Source organism: Chrysochloris asiatica, unplaced genomic scaffold (assembly GCF_000296735.1).
Source record: "Chrysochloris asiatica unplaced genomic scaffold, ChrAsi1.0 scaffold00018, whole genome shotgun sequence".
In the NCBI taxonomy this organism is placed as follows: Eukaryota; Metazoa; Chordata; class Mammalia; order Afrosoricida; family Chrysochloridae; genus Chrysochloris; species Chrysochloris asiatica.
In genome coordinates this window covers 18,027,501-18,043,125 of record NW_006408536.1, presented here as the reverse complement: position 1 = coordinate 18,043,125, position 15,625 = coordinate 18,027,501, and the positions used below count along the sequence as shown (strand labels likewise).

The window sequence follows — 15,625 nt, the reverse complement described above, 5'->3', positions numbered from 1 at the left end:
TGTTATCCATGGTTTTAAGAATTTTAATGAGAAAGTTGTTAATAATGTCCATATAACACCCAATATCTGTGTCTACCTGCTATGTGTTCTATAATTACTCTTATTTAGATTCTAATGAAGGATCATAAGTTTGGGTCAGAACTAAGAAAGGAAAATGCCATTAGTGCTAGCTCTCTGATAATATGATAATATTGCCATATATTCATCATGTGGCATATTACATAGGTTTTCAAAATGAGATCTAAAAACTATTGGCACTGTGATCCTCAGCTGAACTCAAATTGCATCATTATATAGCTGAACCAAGATTTAACATGGCATCCTGCCCTACACTTAACAATCAGGATAAACAATGAGATGACCAGATTCCAAAGCACACCAGTATGGCTTTCTGAAGCAAAGTGTATTCTGGAAAGTGCATGTGGTATACCTGTATCAGACAAAAGTTGGAGCTCCTCATCTCCCCGCCAAGCCTTCTAGTTTTGCTAGGACTATACATAGTGTCATTACTCTTACCTAGAAGTCAAACTCACAAGCATTGCGGTTTGTCCCATGTTTACAGAACCAAACAGATGGAAACTGCAGCTTTATGGTAGCTATAGAGGCTGGACCCATTTAAGTGTAGGATTTGGGATTGCCTTATTTATTATTTTTTTAATTTACATTGATAAGACACCTGGTGCTAAACCAGAAATTATCCAATTTAGTCAGCAGGAACTATGTGATGATTCAACACACAAAAAAAAATCTCTAGGCTGTTGATTGTCCTCACAGATGGGGGTGGGGTGTGTGCATGTGCGTGTGTGGTGTGAAAGGAAAGGTTTAGGCACAGAAGGTAGAGGGGAAACCATAACAAATACAAAGGCACTTTTAATTAAGAAATGGGTCAGGTTACATTGGCTGAACTAATTCTGATTAACATCCTGACTGCTGATCTACTATTGCAAAGGTATCAGCTTTGGAGAGTCCAGAAATAGACCAGTAAATAGTAGTAACTAAAGGTTTTATTGACGTCCTCGCAGAGCCATTTCTGTGGATGAAAGTGATTTTTTATGTTATTTTCCTCTTCTCTTTCTTTTGATTTTCCTCCTTTGTGTTACTTTTGGCAGGGAAAGCTGTCATTCAGCTGTAAAGCAGGGAGAGCTGCATTTAGCTGTAAAGCCTAATGTACTGCATGCAGCATGGTTTAAATAAGAGTTGAATAAGGGCTCCCTTATACTTGTTCACAGGCTTAATCCAAACCCTTCCCTTACTTCCAATCAATAAATATCACTGTGTTCCAAGCAAATGAAAATTTGTTTGCCATTTCTAAAGACTACTGAGACCTATTTGTGGTTTGCAGGAGTTGGTTTTGACCGAGAGGCTAGTATACGCTGCTCTCTTGTTCATTCACAATCTGTACTACAGCGGAGACGTAAATTGAGGAGGAGGAAAACCATCTCGGGAATCCCCCGAAGAGTTCAACAAGAAATAGGTATGGTATAAAAATCGTTCCTGGTTATCCTTCTGTCTAGTGCAGGTTATAAAGAGATGAAATGGAAACTGCCCTTCAACCAGCTTCCTTAATCATATTAAACAGTTTTAAGTGGTGGTGGTTATGTGCTGTGGAGTCGGTTTCAACTCATAGCCAGCCTGTATAGGGTTTCTGAGGCTGTAAATTTTTACGGGAGCAGAAAGTCTTATCTTTCTCCTACAGAATAGCTGGTAGTTTCGAACTGCTGATCTTGAGGTTAGCAGCTCTACTCGTAACCACTAAGTTAGAGTTTTTAAATGGTGTTTATTTGTTTAGTATTCTGCAAGCAAGGTGGGAATTGTGTTTTAAATCTCTGTTCCTTGAAATTTGACCTTATGGATTTAGGCATGTAAGTCCAGGTTTTATGGTTGAAATTTGCTAATTTGAAAAAGTTTTATTAAGGTGGAAATTGTGACTAAAAAGCAAGATTCAATGAAGGATTTTTTTGTAAAATTGTAACTTTATTTGAAGAGAGATCCTTTTTGGCATTAATTATTTCCAAAGGTAAATTTCAAGTATATCCAATTAAATATTGAATATTGGTAATACAATAGATAGCCTTTGTTGTTGTTGTTAAGCGCCATTGATTTGGTTCTGACTCACAGCGACCCTGTATAGGGTTTCCAAGACTTTTTAAATTATTGTGGAGCAGAAAGCCTCAGTTCTATCATAGAGCAACTGGTAGGCTCGAACTGCCAACCTTGTGATTCACAGTCTAGTGGTTATCCTATAGAGCTACCACATTCCTCATAGATAGGAATTTTTAGATAGGAATTTTTCAGAATATCTGCTCTGCTTTATGAAGAGCCCAGTGGCACTGTAGGAATAAGCATTGGACTGCTAACTGCAAGGTCAACAGTTCAAACTCCTCAGGAGAAAGATGAGGTTTTCTACTCCCATACATATTTACAGCCTCAGAAAGCCTCATTATGAGTCAGGATCCACTTGATGGCAGTGGGTTTGGTTTTTTGTTTTCTATGGTTTTTAATCTCTATGGCAGCATCTCTTGTAAACAAGATTTTTCTTTCTTATAATGAACACTATGATTTTATTTCACCATGCTTATATTACAAAGTAAAAATGAAAAGCATATTGTAGTGATGCCAAGAAGATAAAATAAATGTCTTAGTTTAAAAAAAGAAAGAGAGAAAAGAAAATTACTTTGTCCATTTATCAGGACCAAGGAATTTGATAGTGAATAGAGGAATAATTCACAAAATAGCTAAAAGCATATCTTCTTTAAAAATGTATGTATGTATGCAGGCAGGTAGGTAGATAAAGATAGATGGGTAGGTAAGATAAGTAGATAAATTCTCCAGAGCATCTTTAACTTTCTCCTAATTATATATATGGGTACACAGATGTGTAGATTTCTCTCAAACCGTTTGTTAACCTGCTGATGTAGAAAAGACCTCACTGTGCTCTCCATGTACCCTAGATTCCGATGAATCACCAGTGGCCAGGGAAAGGAATGTCATTGTGCACACAAATCCAGACCCTGCCAGTGCTGTCAATAGGAGGTCCGGGACCAGGGACTCTGAGTGCCAAACTGAGGATATTCTGATTGCTGCTCCATCCAGAAGGAGAATCAGAGCTCAAAGGGGTCAGAGCATTGCAGCTTCCCTTTCTCATTCCGCTGGCAACATCTCTGCGCTGGCTGACAAAGGCGATGCTATGTTTACCACTGCAGTCAGCAGCCGCACAAGATCTCGGAGCCTGCCCCGGGAGGGTAATAGAGGTGGGGCTGCTGAGCCTAAAGTTGGTGCTAAGCCCTCAGCATACGAAGAGGGGGAGTCTTTCATAGGTGACCATGAAAGAGCTCCCAATGATTGCAGTGAGGCCCCAAGCAGCCCAAGTGCACAGGAAGACCAGCCTGCTTTAGGCCTGGCCTGTTCTCAACATCTTCACAGTCCCCAGCACAAGTTAAGTGAGAGAGGGAGGTCTCGTCTGTCCAGAATGGCTGCCGACTCTGGTAGCTGTGACATCTCCTCCAACTCAGACACCTTTGGGAGCCCCATCCATTGCATCTCCACAGCTGGCGTCCTCCTCAGCAGCCACATGGACCAGAAAGACGACCACCAGTCATCTAGTGGGAACTGGAGTGGGAGCAGCTCCACATGCCCCTCACAGACCTCAGAGACAATCCCTCCTGCTGCGTCTCCTCCTCTCACTGGCTCTTCACACTGTGATTCAGAGCTGTCACTCAACACGGCCCCTCATGCTAATGAGGACTCCAGTGTCTTCGTGACAGAGCAGTACAATGACCACGTGGATAAAGTGAGAGGCCACCGGGCAAACTCCTTTACTTCCACCGTTGCAGATTTGCTGGATGACCCTAACAACAGCAACACAAGTGACAGTGAGTGGAATTACCTACACCACCATCACGATGCCTCCTGCCGCCAGGATTTTAGTCCTGAGCGTCCTAAGACCGACAGCCTGGGCTGCCCAAGCTTCACGAGCATGGCCACTTATGACAGCTTTCTGGAAAAGTCTCCATCAGACAAAGCCGACACCAGCTCTCACTTTTCGGTGGACACAGAAGGGTACTATACTTCCATGCATTTTGACTGTGGTCTCAAAGCTAGTAAGAATTATGTCTGTCACTATGCAGCACTGGGCCCTGAAAATGGCCAGAGTGTTGGGGTTCCTCCTAGTGTTCCAGACTGTGCCTGGCCAGACTATATAGACCACAGAAGGCAAGGGAGACCAAGCATCTCTTTCAGAAAGCCAAAGGCAAAGCCTACCCCACCTAAACGTAGCTCTTCATTGAGGAAGACTGAAGGAAATGCAGAGGTTTCTGAGAAGAAAGAACCAATGATAAGTAGTGGTCAGCACCTGCCTCATAGTTCCAGGGAAATGAAGCTGCCTCTTGATTTCTCCAACACACCTTCTCGTATGGAAAATGCCAATCTTCCCACCAAGCAAGAACCTTCTTGGATGAACCAGAGTGAACATGGTATTACGGAACCCCAGTTAGACAGTTCAGATATTCCACCATTCAAAGATGAAGGTGCTGAATCAACTCATTATGCAGATCTCTGGCTTCTCAATGACTTGAAAACAAATGATCCCTACAGATCTCTATCTAATTCAAGCACGGCTACAGGTACCACAGTAATCGAATGCATCAAATCTCCAGAGAGCTCTGAATCCCAAACATCTCAATCAGAATCAAGAGCCACTACCCCATCCCTACCTTCTGTTGACAATGAGTTTAAACTTGTTTCACCAGAGAAGCTGGCTGGCTTGGCATCTCCATCAAGTGGCTATTCAAGCCAGTCTGAAACGCCAACATCCTCTTTCCCTACAGCTTTCTTTTCCGGCCCATTGTCTCCTGGAGGTAGCAAAAGAAAACCTAAAGTCCCAGAAAGGAAATCCTCACTACAGCAACCCTCTTTAAAAGATGGAACTCTATCATTGAGTAAAGACCTTGAACTTCCAATTATACCTCCTACTCATCTTGACCTAAGTGCTCTTCATAATGTCTTGAATAAACCATTCCACCACCGTCATCCATTGCACGTTTTCAGTCACAGTAAACAAAACACAGTAGGAGATACACTAAGGTCGAATCCTCCACCATCCCTTGCAATTACACCAACAGTCCTGAAATCTGTTAACCTAAGATCCATCAGTAAGTCTGAAGAAGCTAAGCAAAAAGAAGGCGACAATACGGATCTCCCCTACTTAGAGGAAAGCACTCTCACAATGGCTGCCTTGTCTCCAGGGAAGATTAGGCAACATAGTACTAAGAAATCATTATCACGCCAGTACTCCACCGAAGACTCCATACTGTCCTTTTTAGATGCCACTGCAGTTGAGATGGGACCAGATAAAATACATTTAGAAACAAAAGCTACACTTGATGTGAAGAATCATTGTGATCCAGAAATTGCAACCTCAGCTGGTAGCAATCGTCTAGATTCAAATGTCACAAAAGACCAAATAAATATAGAGAGCGAGCCTATTTCAGGAAACACACCAAGTAAAAAGTATGACTTTTCCCCAGAAGAATTTCAGAGGGTCTCTGCTACCCACTCAAATAATGATTTTGATGGTAAAATAACACAATATGGGGCTGGTCTGGATGGGACCCTAGAACAGGTACAGAAGGCATCCTCCATAGATTGGGAGGAACTTGCACAAGCTGAATCTGTGGATATAATCACATCTCAAGCCAACTCACCAACAAAAGTAACAGACATAAGCAATCAACTTAAACATCAACTTGTTCTGAACCACCACCATGACAAAGTGCCTGGGAATATCAGTTATGAATCAGAGATATCAACTGTAAATTCATTCCCTGACAAATGTTCTAAGCAGGAAAATATTGCTTCAGTTATTTCACCCAAAAGTGCCTCTGATAACAGCAGAGCAGAGGAGACCCAAGGAAATGTGGACGAGACTTCTTTGAAAGGTCAGTTGTTGATACCTTTGTCATAATAGATATTTGTCTCATGATGCTTCCTGAAATTCTTTTTTTTTTTACATTCTCCATGATACTGCACATCCCGGAATGTTGGTTTCCTTCCACTATTCTTTTTCACTTATTATAAAAGTTAAGGTTTAAGCTTTTCTTATTGGGGAATTAGGCTTTGACAGATACGTGGTGGTGGTGATGTGCCGTGGAGTCAGTTCCGAATCATAGTGACCCTGCATAGGGTTTCCGAGGCTGTAATCTTTATGGGAACAGAAAGCCTCATCTTTCTCCCGCAAAACACCTGGTAGGTTCAAACTACTGACCTTGAGGTTAGCAGCCCAACTCGTAACCATAATGGTACCAGAGCTCCTTATTTAAAAAGTGGCAGTAAAGTAACTCCTATTTGTTCCCCAAATCGGTGAAGCACAGTGGTATGCTAGTAACTTCCTCTTAAAGGGGCTTCTGTTCTTATTTTAAGAATCATCACCAAGTGATGACTCCATCATTTCACCACTCAGTGAAGACTCTCAAGCTGAAGTGGAAGGTGCATTCGTGTCTCCAAACAAACCTCGAACAACTGAGGATTTATTTGCAGTCATTCACAGGTAAGTCAATATTACCAAGTCCCAAATAACAAGAGGTACAACAAAAGTTTTGCTTCTCATAAGAAGCAAAGAAAAACACTGGGAGGTACACAGGACTAAACAATAACAGTGGTAAATATTATTATGTATACAATCCTGCAATAACATTAATAGCAAACAATAATATATGAGTAGACACATAGGTGGATTGAATGGATATAATAGATATGCAACACATGTGGAGTCCGGGTGTGGTGCTGTGGGTTAATGCACCAGACTGCAGTCCAAGCTCACCAGATGCTCCTTGGAAACCCTATACAGGGTCGCTATGGGTCGGAACCGACTTGATGGCACTACACAACAACAACATGCAACACATGTGGGAATGTACACTCATGAATATAAAAGGGTAAGTTAAAAAGTATTGCTACCAGGGTTCCAGTCCCTATATGTAGTTTCTTCCAAACAAAACAACTTTAAACAAGCCTCTGCCTTCAGTGGCTGGCTGCAGACAAGTTCTCTCAGTGATACACTTAGTCTTATTAAGGCGCCTTCAAAACAACAACAAAAGGTCCAATCAAAACAGTGACTTGCAAGGGATTCTGCTGGCCAGTTCAATTCAAGACTGAGAGGTCTATCAAGGTCAGTTCAGTAACTTATGGTGATTGCTTTTTGGAACTCCAAAGGTTTCTTTACGGACACCATAATTCAAATGTGTCAATTCTTCTATGGTTGTCCTTATTCATTGTCCAACTTTCACATACATTAAAAATACCATGGCTTGGGTCAGACTCGCCTTAGTCCTTAAACTGATATCTTTGCTCTTGAACATTTTAACGGGGTCTTGCATAGCAGATTTGCCTAATACAATAAGTCATTTGACTTCTTGACTGATGCTTTCATGAGTGTTCATTGTGAATCGTAGCAAAATTAAGTCTTTTTCTCCATTTATCATGATATTATTTATTGCTCCAGTAGTGAGGATTTTTGTTGTCTTTACAATGAGGCACAATCCATACTGAAGACTATATATATAGTCTTTGATCTTCATTAGTAAGTATTTTAAGTCCTCTTCCCCTTGCACCAAGCAAGGTTGTATCATCTGCATATGGCAGGTTGTTAGTAAGTCTTCCTCCAGTCCCAATGCCACATTCTTCTTCATATAATCCAGCTTCCCATATTATTTGCTCAGCATTCACACAGAATAAGTATGCTGAAAGAATACAACTCAGGTGCACACCGTTTCCAATTTTAAACCATTCAGATGTTTTCTGCATCATTCAGTATTTTGCCCACAGAATCCTTTTTGTTCTGTTCTAATGACTGTCTCTTGGTCTATGTATAGGTTTCTCATGAGCACAGTAAAGTGTTCTGGAATGTCTATTCTTCACAATGTTATCCAAAGCTTGTAATTCACACAACCAAAAGCCTTTGCACAGTCAATAAAGCACTAGTCAACATATTTCTGGTGCCTGGTGTGGCACTATAGGATAAACGCTTGGCCACAAGTTCGGTCTGAACCACAAGATCAGTGGTTCAAACTCACCAGACACTCCTTGGAAATCCTATGCAGGGTTACTATGAGTCTGAACTGACTCAATAGCACTTAGTTTTCAGCCAAAATTCATCTGACATCAGAATTGATATCCCTCATTCCACATCCTCTTCGGAATCCAGCTTGAATTTTTGGCAGATCCCTGTCAATGTACTGTTGAAGCCATTTAAAATTATCTTCAGTCAAATTTTACTTGCATGTGATATTAATATTGGTTGATGATTTCTGCATTCTGTTGGGTCATCTTTCTTTGGAATGGGCACAAATATGGGTATTTTCCAATCAGGTGGCCTGGGAGCTGTCTTCCGAATATCTTGGCATAGATGAGTAAGTGCATCTAGGGCTTCATCAGTTTGTTGAATGATTTCACTTTGTATTTTGTCAATTACTGGAGCCTTGTTCTTCACCAGTGCATTCATTGCAGCTTGGACTTCTTCCTTCAGTACCACTAATTCTTAATCATATGCTATCTTTTGAAAACTGCTGAACATTAACCACTTCTTTTTGATACAGTGACTCTGTGTATGTTTTCTGCATCATTCAATATTTTGCCTATAGAATCCTTCAATAATGCAAGTTGAGGCTTAGATTTTTCTTCAGTTCTTTCACCTTGAGAAATGCTAAGCATGTTCTTCCTTTTGGTTTTCTAAAGCTAGGTCATTGCACACTTCATTATAATACTCGACTTTGTTTTCTTGAGCTGCCCTTTGAAATTTCCTCTTCAGCTATTTTACTTCCTCATTTCTTCCATTTGCTTTAGCTTCTCCATGCTCAAGAGCAAGTTTCAGAGCCTCTTCTGACACCTATTTTGGTCTTTTCTTTCTTTCCTGTCTTTTCAATGACTTTTGCTTTCTTTCTGTATGACATTCTTGATGTCATTCCACAACTCTTCTGGTCTTCAGCCATTAATGTATATATAATGCATCAAATCTGTCTTCAAGATAGTCTCTCAATTGTCAAGATACGTTTAAGGTCATATTTTCCCTCTCATGGGCTTGTTTTAATTTTCTTCAGCTTCAGCCTGAATTGGCATATATAAGCAATTGATGTCCTGTTCCACAGTCTGCCCTTGGCCTTGTTTTGGGCTAATGATATTGAACATTTCCACCATCTCTTCCCACATATATAGTCAATTTGATTCTTGTGTAGTCAACCTGGTGAGGTATGTTCTTTAAAAAAGGTACTTGCAATGAACAGTCATGGTATTGCGGAATTCTATCATATGATCTCCTTTTCTATCATTTCTATCACCAGTGCCCTATTTTCCAACTGTTGAGCCTTCTCTTTGTTTCTAACCTTCACATTCCAATCACCAGGAATGATCAATACATCTTGGTTGCATGTTTGATCAATTTCAGACTGAAGAATTTGGTAGAATTCTTCAATTTCATCTTCACAGGCCTTAGTGGTTGGTGCATACATTTGAATAATAATACTATTAACTAGTCTTCCTTGTAGGTGTATGGATATTATCCTATCGCATATAGCAGTGTACATCAAGATAGATCTTGAAATGTTCTTTTTGATGATGAATGTGATGTCATTCCTCTTGAATTTGTCATTCCTGGCATAGTAAATCATATCATTGTCAGATTCAGAATGGCCAAACCAGTTTATTTCCACTTACTAATGCTTAGGCTGTCGATCTTTATGCATTCCATTTCATTTTGGACAATTTTCAATTTTCCTACATTTATATTTTGTACATTCCATGTTCTGATTACTAATGGATATTTGCAGCTGTTTCTGTTCATTTTGAGTTGCTCCCTATCAGCAAATAAAGGTCCTGAAGCTTATTATCACCATCATGGTTAGTTCTACTTTGAGGAGGCAGCTCTTCCCCAGTTGTATTTTGAGTGCCTTCCAACCTAAGGGGCTCATCTTCTGGCACTGTATCTGACAATGTCCTGCTGCTATTCATAAAGTTTGCAGTGCCTAATCATTCAGAAGGGCTCCACCTCTCCTTCTTCCTAATCTGCCTTAGTCTGGAAGTTTCACTGAAGCGTATCCATCATGGGTGATGGTATTTAAAACACCAGTGGCATAGCTTCCAGCGTCACAGCAACATGATAGCCACCACAGTAGGACAAACTGACAGAGAATAAGTGGTCATGTCATACAAGTTATAGCACTCCATAATTCTGATATCAACCACAATTCCTCCCCTCAGTGTGCTCTTGAACATCCTAGGGTTCCACAATTCACTGCAACAGCTCACAGAATTCAAGGGTCATCAAGAAAATAGCTCACATGGTTGTGGAGGCTGTCAAGTCCCAAATCTGCAGTTCAGGTATCAAACTAGAGTATTCTCCTATCTCACAAAGAATTGGACTGTTGACTAACAAGGTTGTGGAATCTGGCAAATCAGGTCAGGCTATTGGCTCAAGTCCCAAGAACCACAGGTCAGATAGAGGCAAGTTTGATTAGTCAAGCAAAGGAGCACATAGCCTACTCACATCACCAAGATGGCTCAGTTTATACCCCTGCTAGAGTTTCAAGTCTTTACAGTCTTAATTAACTCAGTTAACAGCCACTTCTGAATCATGGCATACTATCAGCATCTTCTCCCACCTTTTCTCACCCAGACAGATCCATCAGGAAAAGAGTCATTTGGTGGGAGTTACAAAGATTAAGGCTAGAAGAGACATACGAAATAACTAACTACACTACATACACACACAAATACATACATACATATATGTGTGTGTGTATATTATTTAATATGTCTCTTCTAGCCTTCGTCTTTGTGTGTATGTATGTGTGTATGTGTGTATTGATGTTAAGTGCCATTGAGTTGGTTGACTCACAGCGCCCCTGTATAGGGTTTCCGAGGATGCTAATCTTTGCAGGAGCAGAAAGCTACATCTTTCTCCCTTGGAGTAGCTGATGGGGCTCAAATCACCAACCTTGTGGTTCACAGTCCAGTGCTTATCTTACAGAGCCACCACACTATATATATATAGTTCAGTGCCATTGATTCAGTCTCAACTCATAGCAACCCTGAATAGGGTTTCCAAGGAGCAACTAGTGGGTTTGAACCACCACCTTACAGTTTAAATTGACTTTGCGGTCCAGTGCATTATCCTGCAGTGCCACACCAAGCCAGTGCCACACCAGGACTGTGTGTGTGTGTGTGTGTGTGTGTGTGTGGAGAGAGAGAAGAGAAAGTGAAGGAATCCTGGTGGACTTCAAGATCGGTTTGAACCACAAGGTTGATGGTTCAAACTCACCAGCTGCTCCTTGGAAACTCTTTATAGGGTCTCTATGAGTCGGAGCCGGCTTGATGGCATTTAACAACATAAGGTTGGCAGTTCAAACTTACCAGCCCCTCCTTAGATACCTTATACAAGGTTGCTATGCATTGGAACCAACTGGACAGCACTTAACAACAACAACATATAAACTTCACTGGTTTTGGTTCTCTAGAGAACCCAGCCTAAGGCATGCACATGTATGTGTACATGTATGTGTATAGGAGTCCTAGTGTGGCACTGTAGGATAAGCACTGGACTGCTAACTGCAACTTTGGCAGTTTAAACCCACCAGCCGGTCAGGCACCCTATACAGGGTGAGTCAGAACAAACTTGATGGTACTTAACAACAATATATACATATAATGCAAACTTCATAGTCATAACTAAATACCTTGAAGGACTGAGTCACTGGGCTTGAGGATTTTGGACCATAGTCTAAAGGGATATCTAGATTAACTGGCGTAACATACGCCACATAAATATAACTGGGGTCTTATAAAGCTCATGAACAGTCATCTGGGATGCAACTGTTGGTCTCTCCCTGCCTGGAGCAGGGAGGAATGAAGAAAGTAAAAAACTCAAGGAAACAATCAGTCCAAAGGACAAATGAACCACAACCTACACTAGCCTGAGACCAGAGGAACTAGATGGTGTCTGGTTACCACTGCTGATTGCTCTGATCAGGATCTCAGTACAGGATCCAGGACAGAGTGGGAGAAAAATGTAGAAAAAGATCCAAAATTATAAAAAACCTATTAGATACTGATCTAATAAAGACAGATGGAATTCCTGAACCTGTCCTTGGGAATCATCTCTCAACCAAGCAGTAGACAGCCCTATAGGGTAAAGAAGGACATCTATGAATCATGTGCTTCTCAAAACAATCAACCCTCCAAGACCAGGAGGGTGGCATTTTCCCAAGAACAAAATTCAGATGGCAGAAAGGTTCAGGAGAAGAACAAATGGAAATGGGGATGCCAGGGAGGAAGTGAGGAGAGTGCATTGAGGAGACTGCAACTAATGCCACAAAATAAAGTGTGGAAGTGTGGCTACATTGCTGAATGTGAAACTAATCAACAGTGTAAATGTTCACCCAAATGACAATAAAATGGTCACCAAAAAACATGTATGTATCTATATATATATATATCATCGAAGCAAATACAGGAAAGCTTTTTGTACTTATAATACATTCAGCAAAAACAAAAGCAGACAAAGACAATTTTTTTTTCCAAATTTGGTAGATTGATATTCAAGTTGGGTAATGAATATGTATATATATTTAGGTACATGTCTTATGAATTTAGGAATATTGGAAGTCATCAGAAATGAAATTGAATGCACAAATGAAATCTATATCCTAGGCATCAGTGTACTGAAATGGATTGATATTGGTCTACTATGCCAAGAATGACAAATTGAAGAAGAATGGCATCACATTGATCATCAAAGAGATCATTTCAAGATATATAGTGAAGTACAATACTGTAAATGATAGAATAGTATCTATACATCTACAAGGAGTACTAGTTAATAAATTACTCACCAACCACTAATACCAAAGATGAAGAAAATGAAGACTTTTACCAACTTCTGCAGTCTGAAATTGATTAAATATGTTATCAAGATGCATTGATAATTACTACTGATTGGAATACAAAAGTTGGAAACAAAGAAAATGATCAGTAGTTAGAAAACATGTTCTCAGTGGTAGAAATGATGCTGAAGACTGCATGACAGAATTTTACGAAACCAATGAGTTATTCATTGCAAATACCTTTTTCAACAGCATTAACAGTAGCTATACACATGAATAAGGAGCTCTGGTAACGTAGTGGTTACAAATCGGGCTGCGAACCACAAGGTCAGCAGTTCGAAACTACCAGCTGGTCCGCGGGAGGAAGATGAGGCATTCTTCTTCCCGTAAAGATTTACAGCCTCAGAAACCCTGTACAGGGTCGCTATGAGTCAGAACTGACTCCATGGCACACAGCCACCACCACCATACACATGAATAAACAACATTCTTATCAATGGAAAACAGATTGAAGTTGTCAAGGACTTCATTCTTCTTGGATCAACTATCAACACTCATAGAAGCAGCAGTCAAGAAATTAAATGACATATTGCATTAGGCAAATCTGCTGCACAAGACTTTTTTAAAGTGTTGAAGAGCAAAGATGTCAGCTATAAGACTAAGGTGCACCTGGCCCAAGCCATGGTATTTTCAATAACCTCATATGCATGCAAAAGCTGGACAGTGAATAAGGAAGACCATAGAAGAAATGATGCTTTTGAGTTATGCTGTTGGAGGAGAATATTGAAAGTGCCATAGGTTGCCAAAAGAACCTACAGATCTGTGTTGGAAGAAGTGCAGCCAGAGTGCTCCTTGGAGGGCAGGATGGCCAAACTTTGTCTCTCATACTTCGGACATATTGCCAGAAGGTACCAGTCGCTGGAGAAGGATATCATGTTTGGTAGGGTAGAGGGTCAGAGAAAAAGAGGAAGACCCCCAGTGAGATGGATTGGCCAAGTGGCAGCATCAGCGTGGCAATGATAGTGAGATTGGCCCAGGTTCAGGCAGTGTTTCATTCCGCTGTGCATAAGGTCACTCTATGAGTTGGTACCGACTCGGGGGCACCTAACAACAACATACACATGAACCTCTCTGGATGGACTACACAAGAATCAAATTAACTACATCTGTGGAAAGTGGTGATGTAGAAGCTCAATATCAATCAAAACAAAGCCAGGGACTAACTAAGGAACAGATCATAAACTGTTCATATTCAAATTCAAGTTGAACCTGAAGAAAATTAAAACAAGTCCATGAGAGTTAAATGCGGCCTTAAGTATACGCCACCTGGATTTAGAGAAAATTTCCAGATTTGATGCACTGAACACTAATGACTGAAGACCATACAAGTTGTGGGATGACATCAAGAACACTGTACATGAAAACACCAAAAGGTCATTAAATAAATAAGAAAGAAAGAAAAGACCAAAACGGATATCAGAGGAGACTCTGAAACTTGCTCTTGAATATAGAGTCACTAAAGAAAGTGGAAGAAATGAGAAGTAAAAGAGCTGAACAGAAGACTTCAAAGGGTGGCTGGAGAAGATGCTAATAAGCTTGGAAGACAGCTACCCAGCCAACTGACTGGAAGATATCCAAAGAAAGATGATCCAAAGAATGTGGAAATCATAAAAAAAAATCATTAATATCAAATGGAAATACATGTTTGCTGAATATAATTTAAAGGTTGCAGCAGTACATTGACAGGCAACTGCCAGAAATTCAAGCTGGATTCAGAATTGGGTGCAGAACAAGGGATATCATTGCTGACGCCAGATGGATCTTGGCTGAAAGCAGAGAATACCAGAAAGACTTTTACTGAGTATGCAAAATCATTTGACTGTGTTGTAGATCATAAGTAATTAAGAATAACATTGTGAAAAATGGGAATTCTAGAACACTTGATTGTACTCATATGTAATCTGTACATAGACCAAGAAGCACTTGTTCGAACAGAACAAAAAGATTCTGTGTGGTTTAAAATCAGGAAAGATGTACACCAGGGTTGTATCCTTTCACCATACTTATTCAATCCATATGTTTAGCAAAGAAGCCCTGGTAGCACAGTGGTTTAATCGCTAAACCTCTAACCAAGAGGTCAGTGGTTGGAACTCACCAGCCACTCAGTGGAAGAAAGACATGGCAGTTTGTGTCTATAAAGATTTACAGTCTTGGAAACCCTATGGGTTCATTCTACTGAATCCTATGGAGTCCCTGTGAGTTGAAATCAACTTGATAGATGGCAGTGGATTTGCTTTTGGGTTAATGATGAGCAAATAATTCAAGAAGCTTGTCTATGAAGAAGAAAACTCCTATGGAGTCCCTGTGAGTTGAAATCAACTTGATAGATGGCAGTGGATTTGCTTTTGGGTTAATGATGAGCAAATAATTCAAGAAGCTTGTCTGTGAAGAAGTAAACAGCATCAGGATTAGTGGAAGACGCATTAACCTGCTATTTGCACATTGTCTTAGGCTGTGTTCTCTAGATAAACAAAACCAGCAAAGCTTTGTTGTTGTTAAGAGCCATCAAGTCAGTTCTGACTCACAGCGACCTGACGCACAACAGAAACAAACACTGCCAGGTCCTACACCATCCTCACAATTTTTAAGTTTGAGCCCATTGCTGCTGCCACTATGCCAATTCATTTAGTTGGGGATCTTCCTCTTTTGATGAGAAGCTTTATATATGTATGTGTGTGTATATGTATGTATATATA

General features: G+C 40.4%; 1 protein-coding gene across 2 annotated transcripts in view; it reads left to right on the top strand.

Annotated features, from left to right (window-relative positions):
- Positions 1-15,625, top strand: part of NHS (Nance-Horan syndrome (congenital cataracts and dental anomalies)) — a 468,981-nt gene that overhangs the window by 448,317 nt on the left and 5,039 nt on the right. For both annotated transcript variants that reach the window (XM_006835599.1, XM_006835598.1), the window contains 3 exons: positions 1,343-1,474; positions 2,952-5,936; positions 6,418-6,544. In XM_006835599.1, the coding sequence (XP_006835662.1) occupies positions 1,343-1,474; positions 2,952-5,936; positions 6,418-6,544 (3,244 nt within the window). The remainder of the gene's footprint in view (positions 1-1,342; positions 1,475-2,951; positions 5,937-6,417; positions 6,545-15,625) is intronic.